Here is a 17,157-nt window from a genome sequence, read left to right as displayed (position 1 = left end):
TCTCGTCTTTAATTCGAAATCAGGAGTTAAGAGAAGATTTAAGCATGTTTCAAACATAAGCAATTCAATTTTAGTATTGCGACAATATTAAATCGGTAGAAAGTGATAAATACCTTGAGCAGATGGGGGGCTATCTGTGTGGATGACATCAACAAAGACCGCATCATCCGGATCAAGTCGTACTCTGGGATCTGTATCCTCAAAGTAAGGACCAGCTGGATCCAGACCTGTATAGATATTGAACATTATGCAAAATTTATGCTAATAGGATAGTTTCAGTAATACATAAAATCTAAGTCTTAAAGCTTTTCTCACAAATCAGAAGCTGTAAAAGGATTTAAGATTCCCCTATTTTTTTTTAGTGGAATGTTTTTTCTATAAATTTAGTTGCTTATAAATTGTTTTTTTATTTTCTCAAATATTTCAGTTTGTTGTTTTATATATTTCGTTATAAAAGTGCGAGAAAAGTGAGGAAGAGTTGAATGAGTATATTGTTTGTTAAAAGTTGCTCTCATTATTTACAAAATAAAAGCATATAAGGAAAAGAAAATTAGGCCAAAAAAATGCCATTATAATATTTTTCCAAAAAAGGCCCGAAATAATGTTAATGATAAAGTAATTATAGTAAAGAGAATTACCTTGTTCTCACAAAATACTAAAACACTAGTGCTTCTTTTCTTTCTTTTTTTCGAAAAAAAAGAACAGTCATTTCTAAACAACGTTAGGCACAATCGCGGGGAACGTAGTGAAAGTATATAGCAAAAATATCATGTAAAGTCAATGCATACTTATTTATTGCACTAATTTGTTATTTTCTTCGAATCTGGAAATTACAGGGTTTTCACAATTCGTAACAAATTAAAAAATGACACAAAATTAGGAATTGAGAGACATTTTGATAATTACTTATTTACCACCAATTCCCAAATAAATATATGCAGTTAAGCAGTAGTAAAAATTTATTTTAGTAGTAGCTATGTTTATGCTTATGCATTATTTTTTATTCGTTTAAACTTATTTTAAACATCACTACATATATATGATTTAAAAGTTCATGATCGATGCCACTTTCTTCCATATTTATCGTGGTGACCCTTTTAAAATTTTGTCAAAATCACCAAAAATTTTGAGAGTTTGGGTTTAGAAATTACCACCACTCTATTTTGCAAAAAACATAGTAGTTGGCAGGCCTGGTAAAGAAATACGCCATTTCGTATTTATAATTGTTAAGTTAAAAAACAGAAATTTGTCACATTTTTATTACAATAATGACAAGATTGCAAGAACTCTGACTTAACATGTTCACGCCTGGTGTTGCGCCTGAAACCGGAACGGAAAAGATAAAATACTGGTAGAAGAACTATTTCAATATTAGATAATATTCGGGAGGAGTTAATCTATTCTCAACAATAACAATTCTCTTTAAGGAAATTTATCACGGCGAAGAAGCAATTCAATATAAAAATTGCATCCGTTAAAAACAATTGGTTTATGGATTTTTATTATTCCCGGAAAAAAACTAAAAAATGAAATTTATTTGTTACCAGTTTTTACTCCGGTGCGCCGCCCGATGAGACAATCTAGCTTGACCCACCGGTGGATCACCCCGGCGTGAATGTGTTAAATTTCATTTTTAAATGTTTTTTATTATCAGTCATAAAAACACTATAACATACAGAGATGTCAACTGCGGCGCTATCGGAAAAACTTTCAATAAAATTGTAGCGAATTAAAAAGTAAAAGTTCCGCCTACTCTTTAACAGTGTCCCAGGGCTGAAAATCGACATATATCGAGACCGAAAAGAGTAAAACTGGCAGCAAACAAATTTCATTTTTAGCCTTTTTTCGGCAATAATAAAATATCCATAACTATCAAATTTTTTTAACGGATACATTTTTTATATTGAATTGCTTCTTTCCCGAAAAAAAATTAATAGCAGAGAATTGATCATTGTTACGAATAGATTTACTTCTCCCGAAAATTATCTATTGTTGAAATAGTTTTACTACCAAATTTTTCTCTTTTCCGTCTCGCTTTCAGGTCTGAGTGTCACCAAGAGATAACTGAAAAAAAAGTTGCATTTCATAGGATACTTTGAACTTTTTATACGTATTGGAGGAAAAATTACTTAAAATGAAAAATACTAAACAAAAATTAAATTTCGCTTCAACAAGAACTTTTTTTTTACAAAGCGTAGCAAGTTAGCATCTCTGTTATATATTATAAAACCGTTGATAAATTATGTTTACAATCATAAAAATATATTGATGTTCTATCACACTTACAATAAACCTTTACAACCAGTCTTGCACAATTGCGCCGGCTTTGCATTAACCCAATGAATAAAAAGTGGTAATATATATATATATATATATATATATATATATATATATATATATATATATATATATATATATATATATATATATATATATAAAAACTTCAATTAATCTTTTTATGTTAGTTCTTTTCTGTAAATCCTTTTATTTCATTATTCTAATCGAAACGCTTTCTCACACTTTTAAATTCACATCCCGTCCATTAATCTATTTTTGGTTCAAGTATACACTATTTAAAATTAAAAAACATTTTCCCCTTTCCTCTTCGTGGGAATCGCGCGACCTATTTAATAAACCAATTGTAATTGCTGAGATTTCCCTTTTTCCCTAAAATATAATAAAATAGAGGGAAATTCATTTGCTACTTTCCCCAGGTTAAGAACTTAAGCACAGAGTTTTGGAGTGCGAATTTGAGCTCCGCCATTGATAGAAAATGTTTTGAATATATTATGTAAAGCTAAATAAAATATTTTTGCCTATATATGTTTAAATCATATTTAAACTGTGTAAAAAATTTCTTCTCTTAGCTAATATTTTAATTTCTAATTCCTTACAAACTTAAACATATATTTTAAAATTAATAATGTATATTAATAATGTATTTAAATTGGAAATTAGTACCTTTTATTACTTAAATTTATTCCAGTAACGAAATAACTCTCGCTTTTTGCGTTTTGCACTTTTTATATAACAGAAACAAGTACTTTCACATTACACCTGATCGTAAAAAAAGTATAAAATCAAACAAGTCATTTTCCAACAAAAACTTGAAAACCCTTGAGAATGCACTTGATAGAAAACACTTCATAGTTTTATTTCTAATTCATTCCAAACGTAAACATATATTTTAAAATTAATAATGTATTCAAATAGACAATAATTATATTTTATTTCTTAAATTAATCCTAGTAACGAAATAACTCTGACTTTTCACGTTTTGTACTTTTTATATAACAGAAATAAGTAATTTCAAATTACACCCGATTGTAAAAGGGTATAAAACCATACAATTTATTGTCCAACAAAAACTTGAAAACACTCGAGAAATGTTTTAATGTTTTCACGAGTTTTGATTAAAAAAAATAAGAAAATATATAAATATATATCTAAGTAAAAGCATGTCATTCAAAAGTAAAGAAAAAACAGTGAACAATCAAATAAAACTTGGATCTGATGTAGGACAGGCATAGTCAACTCAATTTTGCTTGATGCTGTATGCAATAATCTATAAATAGATCTCAAATAATAAAAAGAAATATATCCAATATTGACAATTTATGTAGTTCTTCTTTTCTTTATTCCATAACTGAAAATATTTCTCGACTTCTTTCGAAAATAGATTTTTTTTGTCGAAACCGTCCTTGAATTCATTGATGTTTATTATAAAAGTTTTCTCAGAAAAGGGACAAAACCTTAAAATACATTTCTTTGGTAAATATTTGATATCTAAGTTTTCTTATTGTAAAAATCTAGTTGTGTGAACAATTGGGAAAGTTTGAATAAAAAAATTTACTGCAATTGGGGGTACATAAATAAAAATAATTTTAATTTGAAAATTTATTTACCGATGGTACTGTACCTCCTTCATACTTTCATAAAATAAAAAGGTGACAAAAAAAATTTTTCAGTATATATATTTAGGTGAAAGAACTAGGCTATTATAATAACAACTTAAATACAAAAATAATGGTATATTTATCTTTTAACCCAATAAACATGTTATTAAGTTTCACCACATTATTTTCATAATGAAAAAAATTTCCAAGGTAAATTTAAGGGGAGTCGGTAGGGCATATACCAATAATGCTAAAACTAACTTTTTTTTACCTTCCTTATCTCAGCATCTAAATAAGATATTACTTCAGTTTTTTTCACGGAATATTTACATATGCACGTTTGCACTGGGATAACTGTAAATAAATATCTTTGGCAGAAATGTTTCTTTTTTCAAAATTATGAAGTATGAACTTTTAGTTTTTTTAAAAGTTTCCTCAAAAATATTTCATAACTCAAAACATATTCCTGAAAATTTCATTGTGATATCATAAGTAGTTTTGTAGGAAAGGTGCACCGAAAAAGAGCTGTTTTAGCGTTACTGATATAGGCCATATATCAATATGGCTCATGGAGGGACAAGGCCTACTGTGCTCATCTCAGTTTTCTTGACCAAGGGCTCTGAGGTGCAGGAGCAGATGTTCCGGTTAGGTCGTCAGTCGAACACGGAAACTAAGTCAACCAGGCTGAGTCAACCCTGTCCGGCCCGAGGATCGAAACCAGGACCTGTGACATGGATGTTCGAAGCGCTGCCACTCAGCCACTGGGCATCTATAAGCCATGCCAACTGCTCTTAAATACTGATTGTACAAAAAGCAGGAAAATGGTCTCGAAAAATACTCTTCTAATCTGAGACTGGTTGACTCCTAACACGTGAGGCCAAGCTTGAAATTGGGGTAAAAGTTAATTTGATTATTTAAATTGATTTGATGTTTAATTTAATTTTAATTTCGATCATACTTGCCAACTTTGACGTTCTACAAAGAAGTATTTTCTTAGAGCTAGTTAAATGCAAGCTTAAAAAACATTGTATACAGACATTCAATTTTCCTTTATCGAACACTTACAGCACAATTATAATTCTTCAATTATTTAAATATAATGAAAGTTAAAATCAATTTAAACTTAATTTGTTTTTAAAAAATATAAAGTGTGATGAAATTTAGCTACCACATTAAAGATAAAATTAAAATCATTCATAAAATTCGGAAGAGTTGGGAGAAATGTGATAGATATTTTCAAATTGTCAAACACGTCTATTTTTATTTTTTCGATCATAAGATATTCACATTTTAAACAATTTGCACAATTCCCTCTTGCAATAACAGCGCCATCTGTCAACCAAAATGCGAAAATCTGTAGGTCAAACTTGGGTTCTTTTCTCTGGAAAATTTAAATTTCCTAAAAATAATGAGAATTCGCATTAAAAATTTTGAGATTATCCCCACATCACACCAGGGAATGAGGATGAGAATTCAAATTAGATATCAATGAATGCCTCTTTTAACAATATTTCAAGCTCAGCTTTTTTAAAATTTTCAATCAATACATTTTTCTTGAGATATTTGGCCATTTGTGTACTTTTCGAATATATTGTGTTTAAATCTGGAGGAGGCTTTTGGGTTATTATGGAGTTAGTATGACATAAAATAGTAGCATGTTCAGAGCAGTGGTTGAGTTTAAGCGTAATTTTGCTATCACTTATGTCTTGGGTGTAATATTCAGACTGACATCCTGTTATGAAATTAAGGTTGTACGGGGCACATTTTTGAATTTTTTTTTAAAAAAATGCATAGATTTTTTAAAATTTCTTGTGTTATTAATAAGAAGACAAAATTTGATCCCAAATCTTCTTCAAAATATTTTCAAACAATTATTTTTGAAAAAATTTAAAATTTAATATAACTGAATTATGATTCAATCTTAGCAATTTTAAATTTATATTTGTAGAAATTGTTTTAACCTTGATTTGCCTACAATACTATTATGATTAGAAAGGTTTCTAATTTTAAAAATGCATATAATTTCTCCTTATTATTATTTTTTAAATTTTTTGTTTAATTTGCAACATGATAATATATATATATATAAATATATATATATATATATATATATATATATATATATATATATATATATATATATAATGAAGAAAGCTTTGCTGCTTCCTTCATTAGGCGTACTGATGTATAGTGGAATTATGAATGTTCATTTAGGCCAATATTGAATGAATAAAACAATAACAGTTGAGTTTCCAGGAAATGATGTACAAATCGTTGAATGTAAATTTAGATTTTATTAAGCATAATTTTGTAAATTATGAAATGGCCATTTCTTCAAAAAATAAGAAATCCCTTAAAGGGATGAAATAAGAATACTCTCTATTGAGAGATCATAAAGCCAGAACAACATTTCTGACCGTTAGAAAATTAAGACTGGGAGTCCCCCGAAGGGGTCCCAGCCTTTCCAATTTAGAAATTCAAAGTGAATATATTTATTCTCAACGGACAGAGAAAGAGTATGGGTAGGAGATCCAAAATTTGGCGATTTATCATAATATATCATAGCCAAAAACAAAGCCAACTAGCATATCCACATGGGTTTAAAAGAACACCTTGGCGATCACGAGTCGCCAACAAATTTATGTGAATTATTATAACCATGCAACCGAAACATTTAGCCGTTGGAAAATTAGAATAAAAAGTTATAAATAGATTTTTGTTTTCGATTAGAGGCGACAGTGAATTTATATGTCTGCATAATAATGAAATAAAAAGAAAGTATCCGTTACATTGATCTGGAAGCGAAGAAATAAATATTTTATGTTCGTTTAAAAAGATTAAGTTTTTGATTTATTTTAAAAGTAATTCTTCCATTAATAAAAATAAGCTTAAGTAATGAAGGATATTTTAAAAAAATAGAAAATAAATATGTGTATGCCAATTCTGGCATCACATATATATATATATATATATATATATATATATATATATATATATATATATATATATATATATATATATATATATATATATATATATATATATATATATATATATATATATATATATATAAATATATATATATATATATATATATACACCAAAGAGCCATTATATTATGACCACCCTGCTAATAACATGTAGGACCACCTTTAGCCACCTGCTAGCACTCACATTGGCATTGATTCCACAAGGTGCTGATAGGTAGTCTGAGATATCTGGTACCAAGCGCTCACCAACTGGTCCTGCAATTCCCTGACATTGCGAGGGGGTAGCGTGGCAGCACAAATTTGATTTTCCAAGTAGGACCACAAATGCCCTATTGGATTAAGGTCGTGTAAGTTTGGGGGCCAAGACATGACTTGAAAGTCACTGGAATGTTCCTCGAACCAATCCATGACGATTCGATCTTTATGACATGGAGTATTATCCTGTTGGTAAACACCATCCCCCGCAGGAAAAACTGTAGCCATGCATGGGGGAACTTAGTCTGAAAATATGTTCAAGTAGCTTACAGACGTCAGGGAATGTTCCATGAGGATTATGGGTCCTAATGTGCCCCATGAAAACATTGTTCCTGGGCGAGAAACCATGAAAATCTGGGCGAGCCCATTGTTATAGATGAAGAGTGGTCATAATGTAATGGCTCTTCTGTGTGAGTATATATATATATATATATATATATATATATATATATATATATATATATATATATATATATATATATATATACTCCAATTTGATTTTGTTTGATTTCTTTAAACTACATGAATGTAGTTTACGTTGCACGTTCGTTTTTTAAAAAACATTCCACCTTTATTGGGCTAAACTACGGCTCTCTGATAGCACTGAGAGTGTTAGCCCGATTTATATTTATTTATTTATTTATCTATTTATCTAAATATCTATCTATCTTATATTATTATTTATTTATCTAAATATCGAGTGGTTATCACTAAACACAGCATCAAGTTTTACAATACTGCTATTCGACAAGTTTATTTGCAAGTTGTACGCAAATTTATGATTGGTTGTTTAAAGCAATAGTCATATGATAAGCTCTCTTACCATTAGCTAAATTTCGATCAAACGGATAAAATAATGATTCTCACGATGATGAGAATCATTGCATAAGAGAACTATTAAAATATAAATAGTTACCTGTTATTCTACCTATTCTTGGTATCTGATCTCCAACATATCCTGCAGCATGTGCTCCCAAATTGTAGCCTATCAAGTGTATATCGGATGGTGGAATTCGATATTTTCTCTAAAATAGAACGATTCAGTTTAGTAAAAACAAACGAGATTTCCAAAATAAACAATATGGGATTGCCACAGGCGACTAAAAATGCAAAAAAAACTAATAAAATTTAGAGTTTTATGTAAAGAGATGAAAATGAACCTTTTTTTCAAGCATAATTTTGTTCAGTTTGCTATTGAAAGTGAATGCATGGACTGTTCTTGCTTTAAATGTGAATAATTTGATGTTACAGTGATAGTTACTATTAAATGATTAAATAAATAAAAAAATAAGCAAAAATGAATTGAGTTTTTAATTTTTATTTACCGGTGGCATCCCAGAGATTAGTACGTGTGGAATTTCTATAAAATTTTATTTTTATATATATAGTAAATTTTATACTCTTTTATTTGGATTAACGAAGAACAACACTGTAGAAGACGGTAAAAAATTTTTGATGATTGTAATGAGTTTATTTTAGTGCATATTTTTTATCTAATTGAACATATTTCAATCTTCATTTACAAAACGAAAGATTTAAAAATTCAGTAATTATACACTACAATGTTTATAACTTAATTTTTAAAATTAATCAGAATTTGCTGTACTCTTAAGTAGAAAAAAATTAAATCAATTTGATTCTGTTTTGATTTTTTTTAAATACGAAAGTAGTTTCCGTTGCACGTAGAAGTTTTTAAAAATGAATTTTTTCAGAAAATGGCTGCATTTTGAAAGAAAAATTCTAAAGTTGGCAGAAAATAAGCTGCAGTAAAAAAGCTTCATTTTCATGGATTACTCAAAATCAGTCGCCACAACTAACGATCCCATTTTTCGGTTTATGGCAACTAATGTTCAACTCCGTAGCCTTCTAAACTTGAATCCAGAAGACAAATTATCAATTATTGGGAGAAATTTGCCTTCGTGAGGACTTTTTCATGGAACTAACCCGGGTTTGTGTTACATGGTGAGGAAAACACGAAGACCAACTTGAATAGCCGGACGGTAAGGGGCTCTAACCCATGATCCGTCAAACACTGAGGATATTTTACTTCAGCACTGTGGTCGGTGCGAGCTGGGGGCGGATTTCGTATCAACCAGTCATCTATGGGATGCGAACCCAATTAACCTTATTGGAAGGTGAACGCTCTATCTTCCTTGCCACCAAGGCTCTTTCGTATTTTTATTTTTACTTTATAACCGTCGTTAAACAACTAATCCAAATTTTTGGGCTTGTAACAAGTAATGTCATCATAGCCTTGTAATTTTGAATCTAATTCAGAAACCAAGGGAACTCCTGGATCAAGTATTGGGAGAAATCTGCCTTCGTGGAGGACTTATTGATGAAACTAACCCGTATTTGCGTTACATGAAGAGGAAAATCACTAAAACCTTTCACGGTTAGCTTGACGGCACTAACCAATGATCCGTCTACCACTGAGGATATTTTACGTCAGCACTGTGGTCGGTACGGGCCGGGGAAATTCGTATTGACCAACCATCACTGGGATTTGAACCAGCCTCACCTCATTAGAAGTCAAACACTCTATTCCCTGAACCACCACGGTTCTTCCGTATTTTAAGAAAATATATTTTTCTGGTAATATTTTCCCAAAAATGATATATTGGTATTTATATAAATTATTAGATCCACCGGAAAGTTCTGTCCGTGATAACACATGCTTCCTTTTATAGTAATGCAAAAGATTCTCGTATAAAAAAGTTATTGAGATTTGCACTTTAACTCAATGATAATGTTCTAGTTTAAAGAGACGTAACATGCATGGTGCAAAAAAGCATGTTCAAACATATTCAAACTCGTGACGAAAGTATGTGACTGAATCAAGCGGTATATCTGATCTATACTTTTATTTAACAGTAAATGCTCAACCTCTTCTTTTTTATAAAGACACATTTTGCATCTTTGAGTAACGGGGAGGGGGGCGAATTCTTTCACAGACAGAGTTTCCGGTAAACCTAATATAGTTAAAAGAATTTTGTCCGCCACCACACATAAATAATTTAAACAAACAAAATAAAAATAAAAAGACAGAAAACTGTCTTTTCTTGTTCTTAAGCTCTAATAAAATTTTATTAGAATTCTTCTTGTTTTAAAACTTTCTTCTTTAATTCGCTGCCACTAGGAAAATTATTTCGCATAAGTTTCGAATGTTGTAGGGTATGGATCTGAATCTTTCGTGAACTTTACGATAGCTGTAATTTTCTTAAGTTGTCTGAGCAAAGAACGGAGATGCCAAATTGCTTCCCTTTGAGAAGATATTTTATCTAGCGGTAGCAAACTTTTGATGTACAAACTTCATCTTAATAAAATTGTTTTTTAACACATTGCAAGTGGGTCACGTAAAAATAAGTTTTTAAAATATGTGCTACCATACAAAAGTTATCATGCAAAATCATATATCATACAAAATCATATATCATGCAAAAGTTTAAAAAGGGGTAGCAAAACTACTTTGTTTCCCATTTGTTTTTCAGGGAAATTATCCATTCGTGATTACTACAGATATAAATGATTCAGGATGTGTGTAATTAGTACTACAGTAGTTCGTCGTATCTTTTTTTTTTAATTTATGTTGTAGCAATAATGACAAGTTTGCTCCACCTTTTATAAAATATTAGTTATCACTTTTTTTTAAATTTTGATCAATAACATCCGTAACACATTTTTTGGAAAAGTTTCCCGCATACAATGTGTCAACTGTTTCGCCAGTCACAATATATAACTAATTCGAAATTTTGCGTACAACTCCACTACATTTCCGTTATGTCGTTCTGTGCTTTTAAAGTAACGACGAAATTTCTGCAACTTTTATTCTTTAATTCTGAATTAATTAACCCTTTCGGGCCGACTGTCACAAATACGTGCCAGCATGAAACCGTATCAATCAGGGAAAAAAGATAAAACTGGTAATTAAAGTAATTCTTTAGCAGTTTATTTGTGGGCCGAGTTATAATTATTTGATTTATTTAATTCACCATTACTTTGTTCAAAATAAAACTATTTAGTTATACTTTGAATTAATATTGATTATATATATGATTAAACTAACAATAATTAAAGTAAACGCAAAGTAAGTCTGTCACATTAGCAACGACTACATTTAAGTTACCGTTTTTTATTTAATTACAACTTGATTCTGATTTTGTACGAATGCTTTTCTGAATCAACCGTCCCCAAGGGGTTAATAAAACATTTTCCCAAAAGTGGAGCAGTAGGCCTCTCAAACACTTCCCTTAGCCAACGATTCCTATAACTGAAAGCCTCCACACGGTTTTTTATAGGTAGACCGATCAGACCACTATAAAGGTAAACCAATTTACAAAAGAGCTATTTAATAGAAAATCTATTAAAAATTTTAAAGTGGTAGCAAATATATGCCTAAAACATTGCGTAATTTATGAATATGATTGGTTTGTCCTATTTATTTGTCAACCACTACAGATTCAATTCTCAAATATATATGATACATTATTCTCAATTACTTCTAAAATAGAAATCGAGTTCCTGCTCGCAACTGGTTCGCTTTTTAAAAAATTTGGGCAGACTGCTTACAAAATCCGGTGTGGAAGCTTTCTGAAGTAGGAGGGGATGCCTCAGGTGTCCAGATATTTCATACAATTCAGTTCAGCCAAATGTTCTTTCATCTTTTCGAGACAGGCTAGTCATAAATGTATTCGTCCGGAATCAGAATAGTAAAAAATAAAAAGCGGTTGCTTAAGTTTGCGCATCGCTAATTTGACGAACTTATTTTTGCTCTCACTTTAAATCTAACACAACCAATCCTTGTGTGTAAAAAGAGTAACTATACAGTTTTTAATTCGAACTAAGTAGTGGTGAATTAAAAAAACCAATTTATTATTTCCCCGTCTACAAATAAACAGCTATTAAAATTATTTAGCTACCAGTTCTTTTTCACCCTGATTATCGCCCGGAGAATGCATAATGACTCTCCCGTCTCGAAGAGGTTAAAAGCTAAAGTGATTAGCAACAGAACGAAACTAAGTTATTAGTAATGGGTTTTTATAAATAAAAATCATTTTTTCGGAATCAGCATATTTTAGCTACCACAATGTTGCTAGACATAAAATGTCTGTAACTCAATTGTATATATTTTCATGATGTATGGGATAAGGGCCGCTGCGTGGCCCAGGTACCCAGTATTTTTTTTTTAAATAAAGGAAGGAAAGAATCAGCATACCCATACCTGCCAACACTCATTCTTTTCGAGAATGGATTTTCCAAGTGGTAGTAAAACATTACCGAAAAACAGTTTTACTCAAAAGATATTTATATTTTAACCAGGTTGAAATTCACTATCGTGAGGACCAATATGCTTTTTATATATTTGTTGTAAATATTTAGATGTAGTGGTGGTCAAACTCATTTATAATTATTAATATAATTCAAAACGTTTAATGAAATAACACGAATTTTGCTAGCACTTTAAATATAAAAAAAAAATCTTCCGGGAACACTGGAAGAGTTAGCCAACTTTCATGTTCATCCTAAAAGTTAATTACCAATGTGAAATAATTATTAAAGCAGAGATGCCAACTTGCTCCGGACAGCAAATATATATTTTAAAGTGGTAGTTTATCAATTGTGATTCTTGATTTAATAAATTCAAATTAGTAGATTTTTATCCACCACTATTTCTAAATAATTCGTAGGTTTATATAATTCACCACTTTTTAGACCTGGTGTCATGCTGTATATTGTAAAATGCAAAATCGTCAAATAATTGCAAAATTTGCTATGTAGTTATTTACCGTTTATTTAATTATTTTTGCGTGTCCGGAGCAGTTGGCATCTCTGTTAAAGTGATAATGTAGGCAAATACTTCATGCATTTACATACCCTCCAACTGCTACGGAATTTCCGTAGTTTCAGAAATCTTCTTTTCAGACGGTAGCAAAATTAATGTCTTAATATTTAAAAAAAATTCATTTTAGCGTAACTTGTCCACTATTACTTATAAAAGTGCAGGCCATATGGCTAGATTCTTAAGTTCTGATAAAAGTTTTATGAGAGATCCATTTGCTTTAAAAATTTCTACTTTGGTTCGCTACCACTAGAAAGAATTATTTTCAAAATCCTCATAAGTTGGAGGGTATGCATTTATCTGCCATTACCTAACACATGCGAGCGTTTACTAACAAGTCTTAGTATTAGTTTAAATATAATCAGAGATGCCAACTTTCTCCGGACAGGGAAAAAATATTTTCTAGTGGCAGTTTATGAATTGTGATTCTTGGTTCAATAAATTTATTTTAGTAGATTTTTATCCACCTCTATTTCTAAGCAATTCGTAGGCTTATATAATTCTCCACTTTATAGTTCTCATGTCATGCTATACCATTTAGAAAGCAAGCTAAAATAGTCAAATATTTGCAAAATTTACTTTATATTTATTTACAGTTTTTTAAATTATTTTGGCGTGTCCGGAGCATTTGGCATCTCTGTATAATAGTAGTTAAAACTTGTAAATGTTAATCAAATTTGTTAAAACAAGATTCAAGATTCTTCTACCACATTAAATACAAAAAATAAAATATTCCGGAACATTTGGGAGAGTTGGCAAGTGTGGATCAAGCCTTAACGGGTTAAGAAATCGTGCGGATCTAATCGACAGCCCAATGGAAAACTTGAAGTTTACTTTGGGTTTTACAATGAATTTGATTTCTGAGGAATATTTTATTCATGGGATTTTTGTTTTTGCAATAGTCTACAGACATTATTAGATAGGCTCGTGGGGAGTTGCGTTTCTACCAGTAGTTTTCCCATGTTATTAGGTTACAGTGTACTGTGCGGCTTTGAGGAGAAGTCCTCCAGAATATCTGAGACTGTCTACTGCTATGGTAACAAGTGAGAGCACATTTATAATGGGGTTGCAATGGAGGAAAGAAGGTGTCGATTGGTTTGCCATATTGGCTGATCTATCCACCCTTTGGCGACCTGTTCAAATTCTTGAATTACCTTTAGACATTAGTTTGCCTTTTCTGGAGGAAAAAAAGTAGCCTGAATAATCAGATAAGTCGAGGCTGTATTTTTTTTTATCAGAAAAACATTGATTTCTTTTGATTTGACTCGTTTATTTATGAGTATTAGAGTTTTTTAATGCTGATTAAAAAAAAAAATTTTTTTTTCAATCAACTTCTTGAAATTAGTAAAAAGAGATGAAAAATTTTAAGTTCTTAAGATCTTTTGTCATAGATAAAGGTTGTACTTTCCTTATACTTAAATCTCGTGAAATAATCTTTTCGTTTTGAACAGACCATTTTTAGTCTTTTCACCTTTTCCACAAAATATGAATATTTCATGATAAACAAAATGATCTTGGATGCGATTTAAAAGTATAAAAAGTTCTTCTCAGCCACTGATTCTTTTTCCCTTTGATATTTTTGCATTTATGTATGTAACTAGTTCCATAAAAAGTATTTTTAACAGTAAATAAACAATCAGTTTTTATCATAATGTTTAGAAATAACAAATTTATGAAGAATAAAACCTAAATGTAGAATCAAATCTGTGTCGTTTTTTTTAAATAGCTTTACTTTTGAACTCTATGCGCAATGTTCGCGTATGAGTATGTTTACGTTGAGAGCAATGTATTTAATAACAGTTGTTGAACAGCTAACCCAATTTTTGAGTTCACGACTACCAATGTTCAACTCCATAGTCATTAGTTTTAAACCCAATCCAAAATACAAGGGAACTCCTTGATCACGTAGTGGCAGAAATTTGCCTTCGTGGAGGACTTTTTGATAGAACTAACCTGCGAGTTACGCTTGGAGAGGAAAACTACGAAACTCTTCCACGGTTAGCCTGACGGCCAAGAGCCTCTGATTCCTGATCCGTCTACTACTGAGGACATTTTACGTCGCAACTGTGGTCGATGTAAGCCAGGTGTGGAATTCGTACAGACAGCTAAGACAGCTCTAATGTTTAAAAATCTGGCTGGACAAATGTTGTATCTATACATTTTCTTAACAACAGCATATAAGAAGGTCATAGAAAACTTTAGTAGTGGTAATAAAATCACATTAATGCAAGAAGGAGTTTCCACTTATAAGATACCGCTTTGACATTTAACCCTTTCGGGCCGACTGTCACAAATACGTGACAGCATAAAACCGTTTCAATCAGGGTAAAAATATAAAACTGGTAATCAAAGTATTTCTTTAGCTGTATATTTGTGGGCGGGGTTATAATTGTCTGATTTATTTAATTCACCATTACTTTAGTTCAAAATAAAATTATTTAGTTATACTTTGAATTAACATTGATTATATATGTGATTAAACTAACAATAATTAAAGTAGCAGCAAAGTAAAACTGTCAAATTAGCAACGACTACATTTAAGTTACCGTTTTTTATTTAATTACAACTTGATTCTGATTTTGTACGAAAGCTTTTCTGAATCACCCGTCCCCAAGGGGTTAAAAGTTTGTTTGGAAAAAGTTCATATCTATAAATTTTCTTAACAAAATAGCATATAAGAGGGTTACAAATGAATTAAATGATTGAGGTTTGTCTTCTTTTCGTTTCCATTTTAAAATAATTCTAACTATGTAAACTATGGAATTAACTATAATCGCTATAATAACTCTCTACATTGACGCAAAAATACATCTTTTCGGCACATACTTACTTTTTGTTTACTGAATTTTCTTCCTCGGAGGAATGACAAACCATCCCAACAGGGTATTTTTTAGCATATTTCAGAGTTAATTTGCTATGGTTCTAAAGTAGAATTTATGATTAAATAATTAAAGAGATAATAAATAAAAATGAATTGAATTTCTTGCACTTTTTAAATCTTAAATCACCCGTGGGTACCGGGTATATACCCCTGAACTATTTAGAAGTAATTGTGGAAAAAATCCCATGAATCAAATGTACTAAACCAGGAATCATACACAAAATATAAATGTTGCTACCACTAGAAAATATTTATTCTCAAAACGGTGCAAGTTTGCATCTCTAAAAATTACTAGAGGAGAACGTGACCAGAAATTCACAAGTGGTCATCGCAATTTCTATGCTTAGAAGGACTTTATGGTGTAATAAATTTAATGGCCATTTGTGTTGTTAAGGTTAAGGGAAATATCATCACGTAAAATGAATATAAAGCAGTCTTGAAAGTTTAAGGCATTTATTAAGAACCTTCAAATATACAAGGAACAAAGCAACTGGCGGTTCGATTTGAAACACCCGAGTTTTAAAGAATTAAATAACGGTACAGAAATTGACGAATTAGTACCTTCTAGAAAACACAGAAATAATTAATATAAGCTTAGATAACATTTATACATTATCTTCAAGCTATAAAGATCAAATCCAATACCTTTTTCCGCCAGGACAACGACTCTGACCACTCGGCTATGGTGACACATTATAATACAAACAAATTACGAGTTAAAAAAATAAAAAATATTGTTGTATCATGACATATTATAAATTAAAAAAACAATCAAGGTTGAATACGAGTTCATTAAAAATTTTAGTTTGAAAAGATGTCATCTGAAAAGATCAACAATCAAAATTTTAAAGAAATAAAATATTATGAAAGCAAATTATAAGCATATTGCAATAGTAATTATTATAATAATTTACAATACCTGAAGATGATCGATGAAATCTGCGACAACCAATCCTAATGATCGAGTATTTGCAGCTGCTTGCGGATAGGATTGCGCTGCACCCAGGCGCCAATCTACAGATATTATATTGTAATCATCAGCAGTCAGCAACTCTCGAATTAAATCCTAAACAACGGAAATGAGATTTCAATGATTGAACAATTCAAACTTGCAATAATTTAATTGAAACATGATTATAAATATAAAGATTTCAATGAATAAAGCTTTAAGCATTCAATCCTATAATTAAAACATAATTGTAAAGATAAAGATTTTATTGCATAACGGTTTGAACAATCTTTTTTATAATTTCAGCATATTTAAGAAAATAAAGATTTCAATAAATGCTGGTTTAA

General features: G+C 30.5%; 1 protein-coding gene across 1 annotated transcript in view; it reads right to left on the bottom strand.

Moving 5' to 3' along the window:
- LOC107449679 (inactive pancreatic lipase-related protein 1) overlaps window positions 1-17,157 on the bottom strand; it is a 126,348-nt gene that overhangs the window by 52,984 nt on the left and 56,207 nt on the right. Inside the window, exons 3-5 of the mRNA XM_043041833.3 lie at window positions 16,781-16,927; window positions 8,058-8,166; window positions 114-227 (exon numbers count right to left, since the gene is read on the bottom strand). Of these exons, the coding sequence (XP_042897767.1) occupies window positions 114-227; window positions 8,058-8,166; window positions 16,781-16,927 (370 nt within the window). The remainder of the gene's footprint in view (window positions 1-113; window positions 228-8,057; window positions 8,167-16,780; window positions 16,928-17,157) is intronic.

The sequence above is a fragment of the Parasteatoda tepidariorum genome, chromosome 12 (genome assembly GCF_982258835.1).
Source record: "Parasteatoda tepidariorum strain Cologne lab strain chromosome 12, Ptep-v5.0, whole genome shotgun sequence".
NCBI classification, from domain to species: Eukaryota; Metazoa; Arthropoda; class Arachnida; order Araneae; family Theridiidae; genus Parasteatoda; species Parasteatoda tepidariorum.
This window is presented reverse-complemented; position numbering and strand designations above follow the sequence as displayed.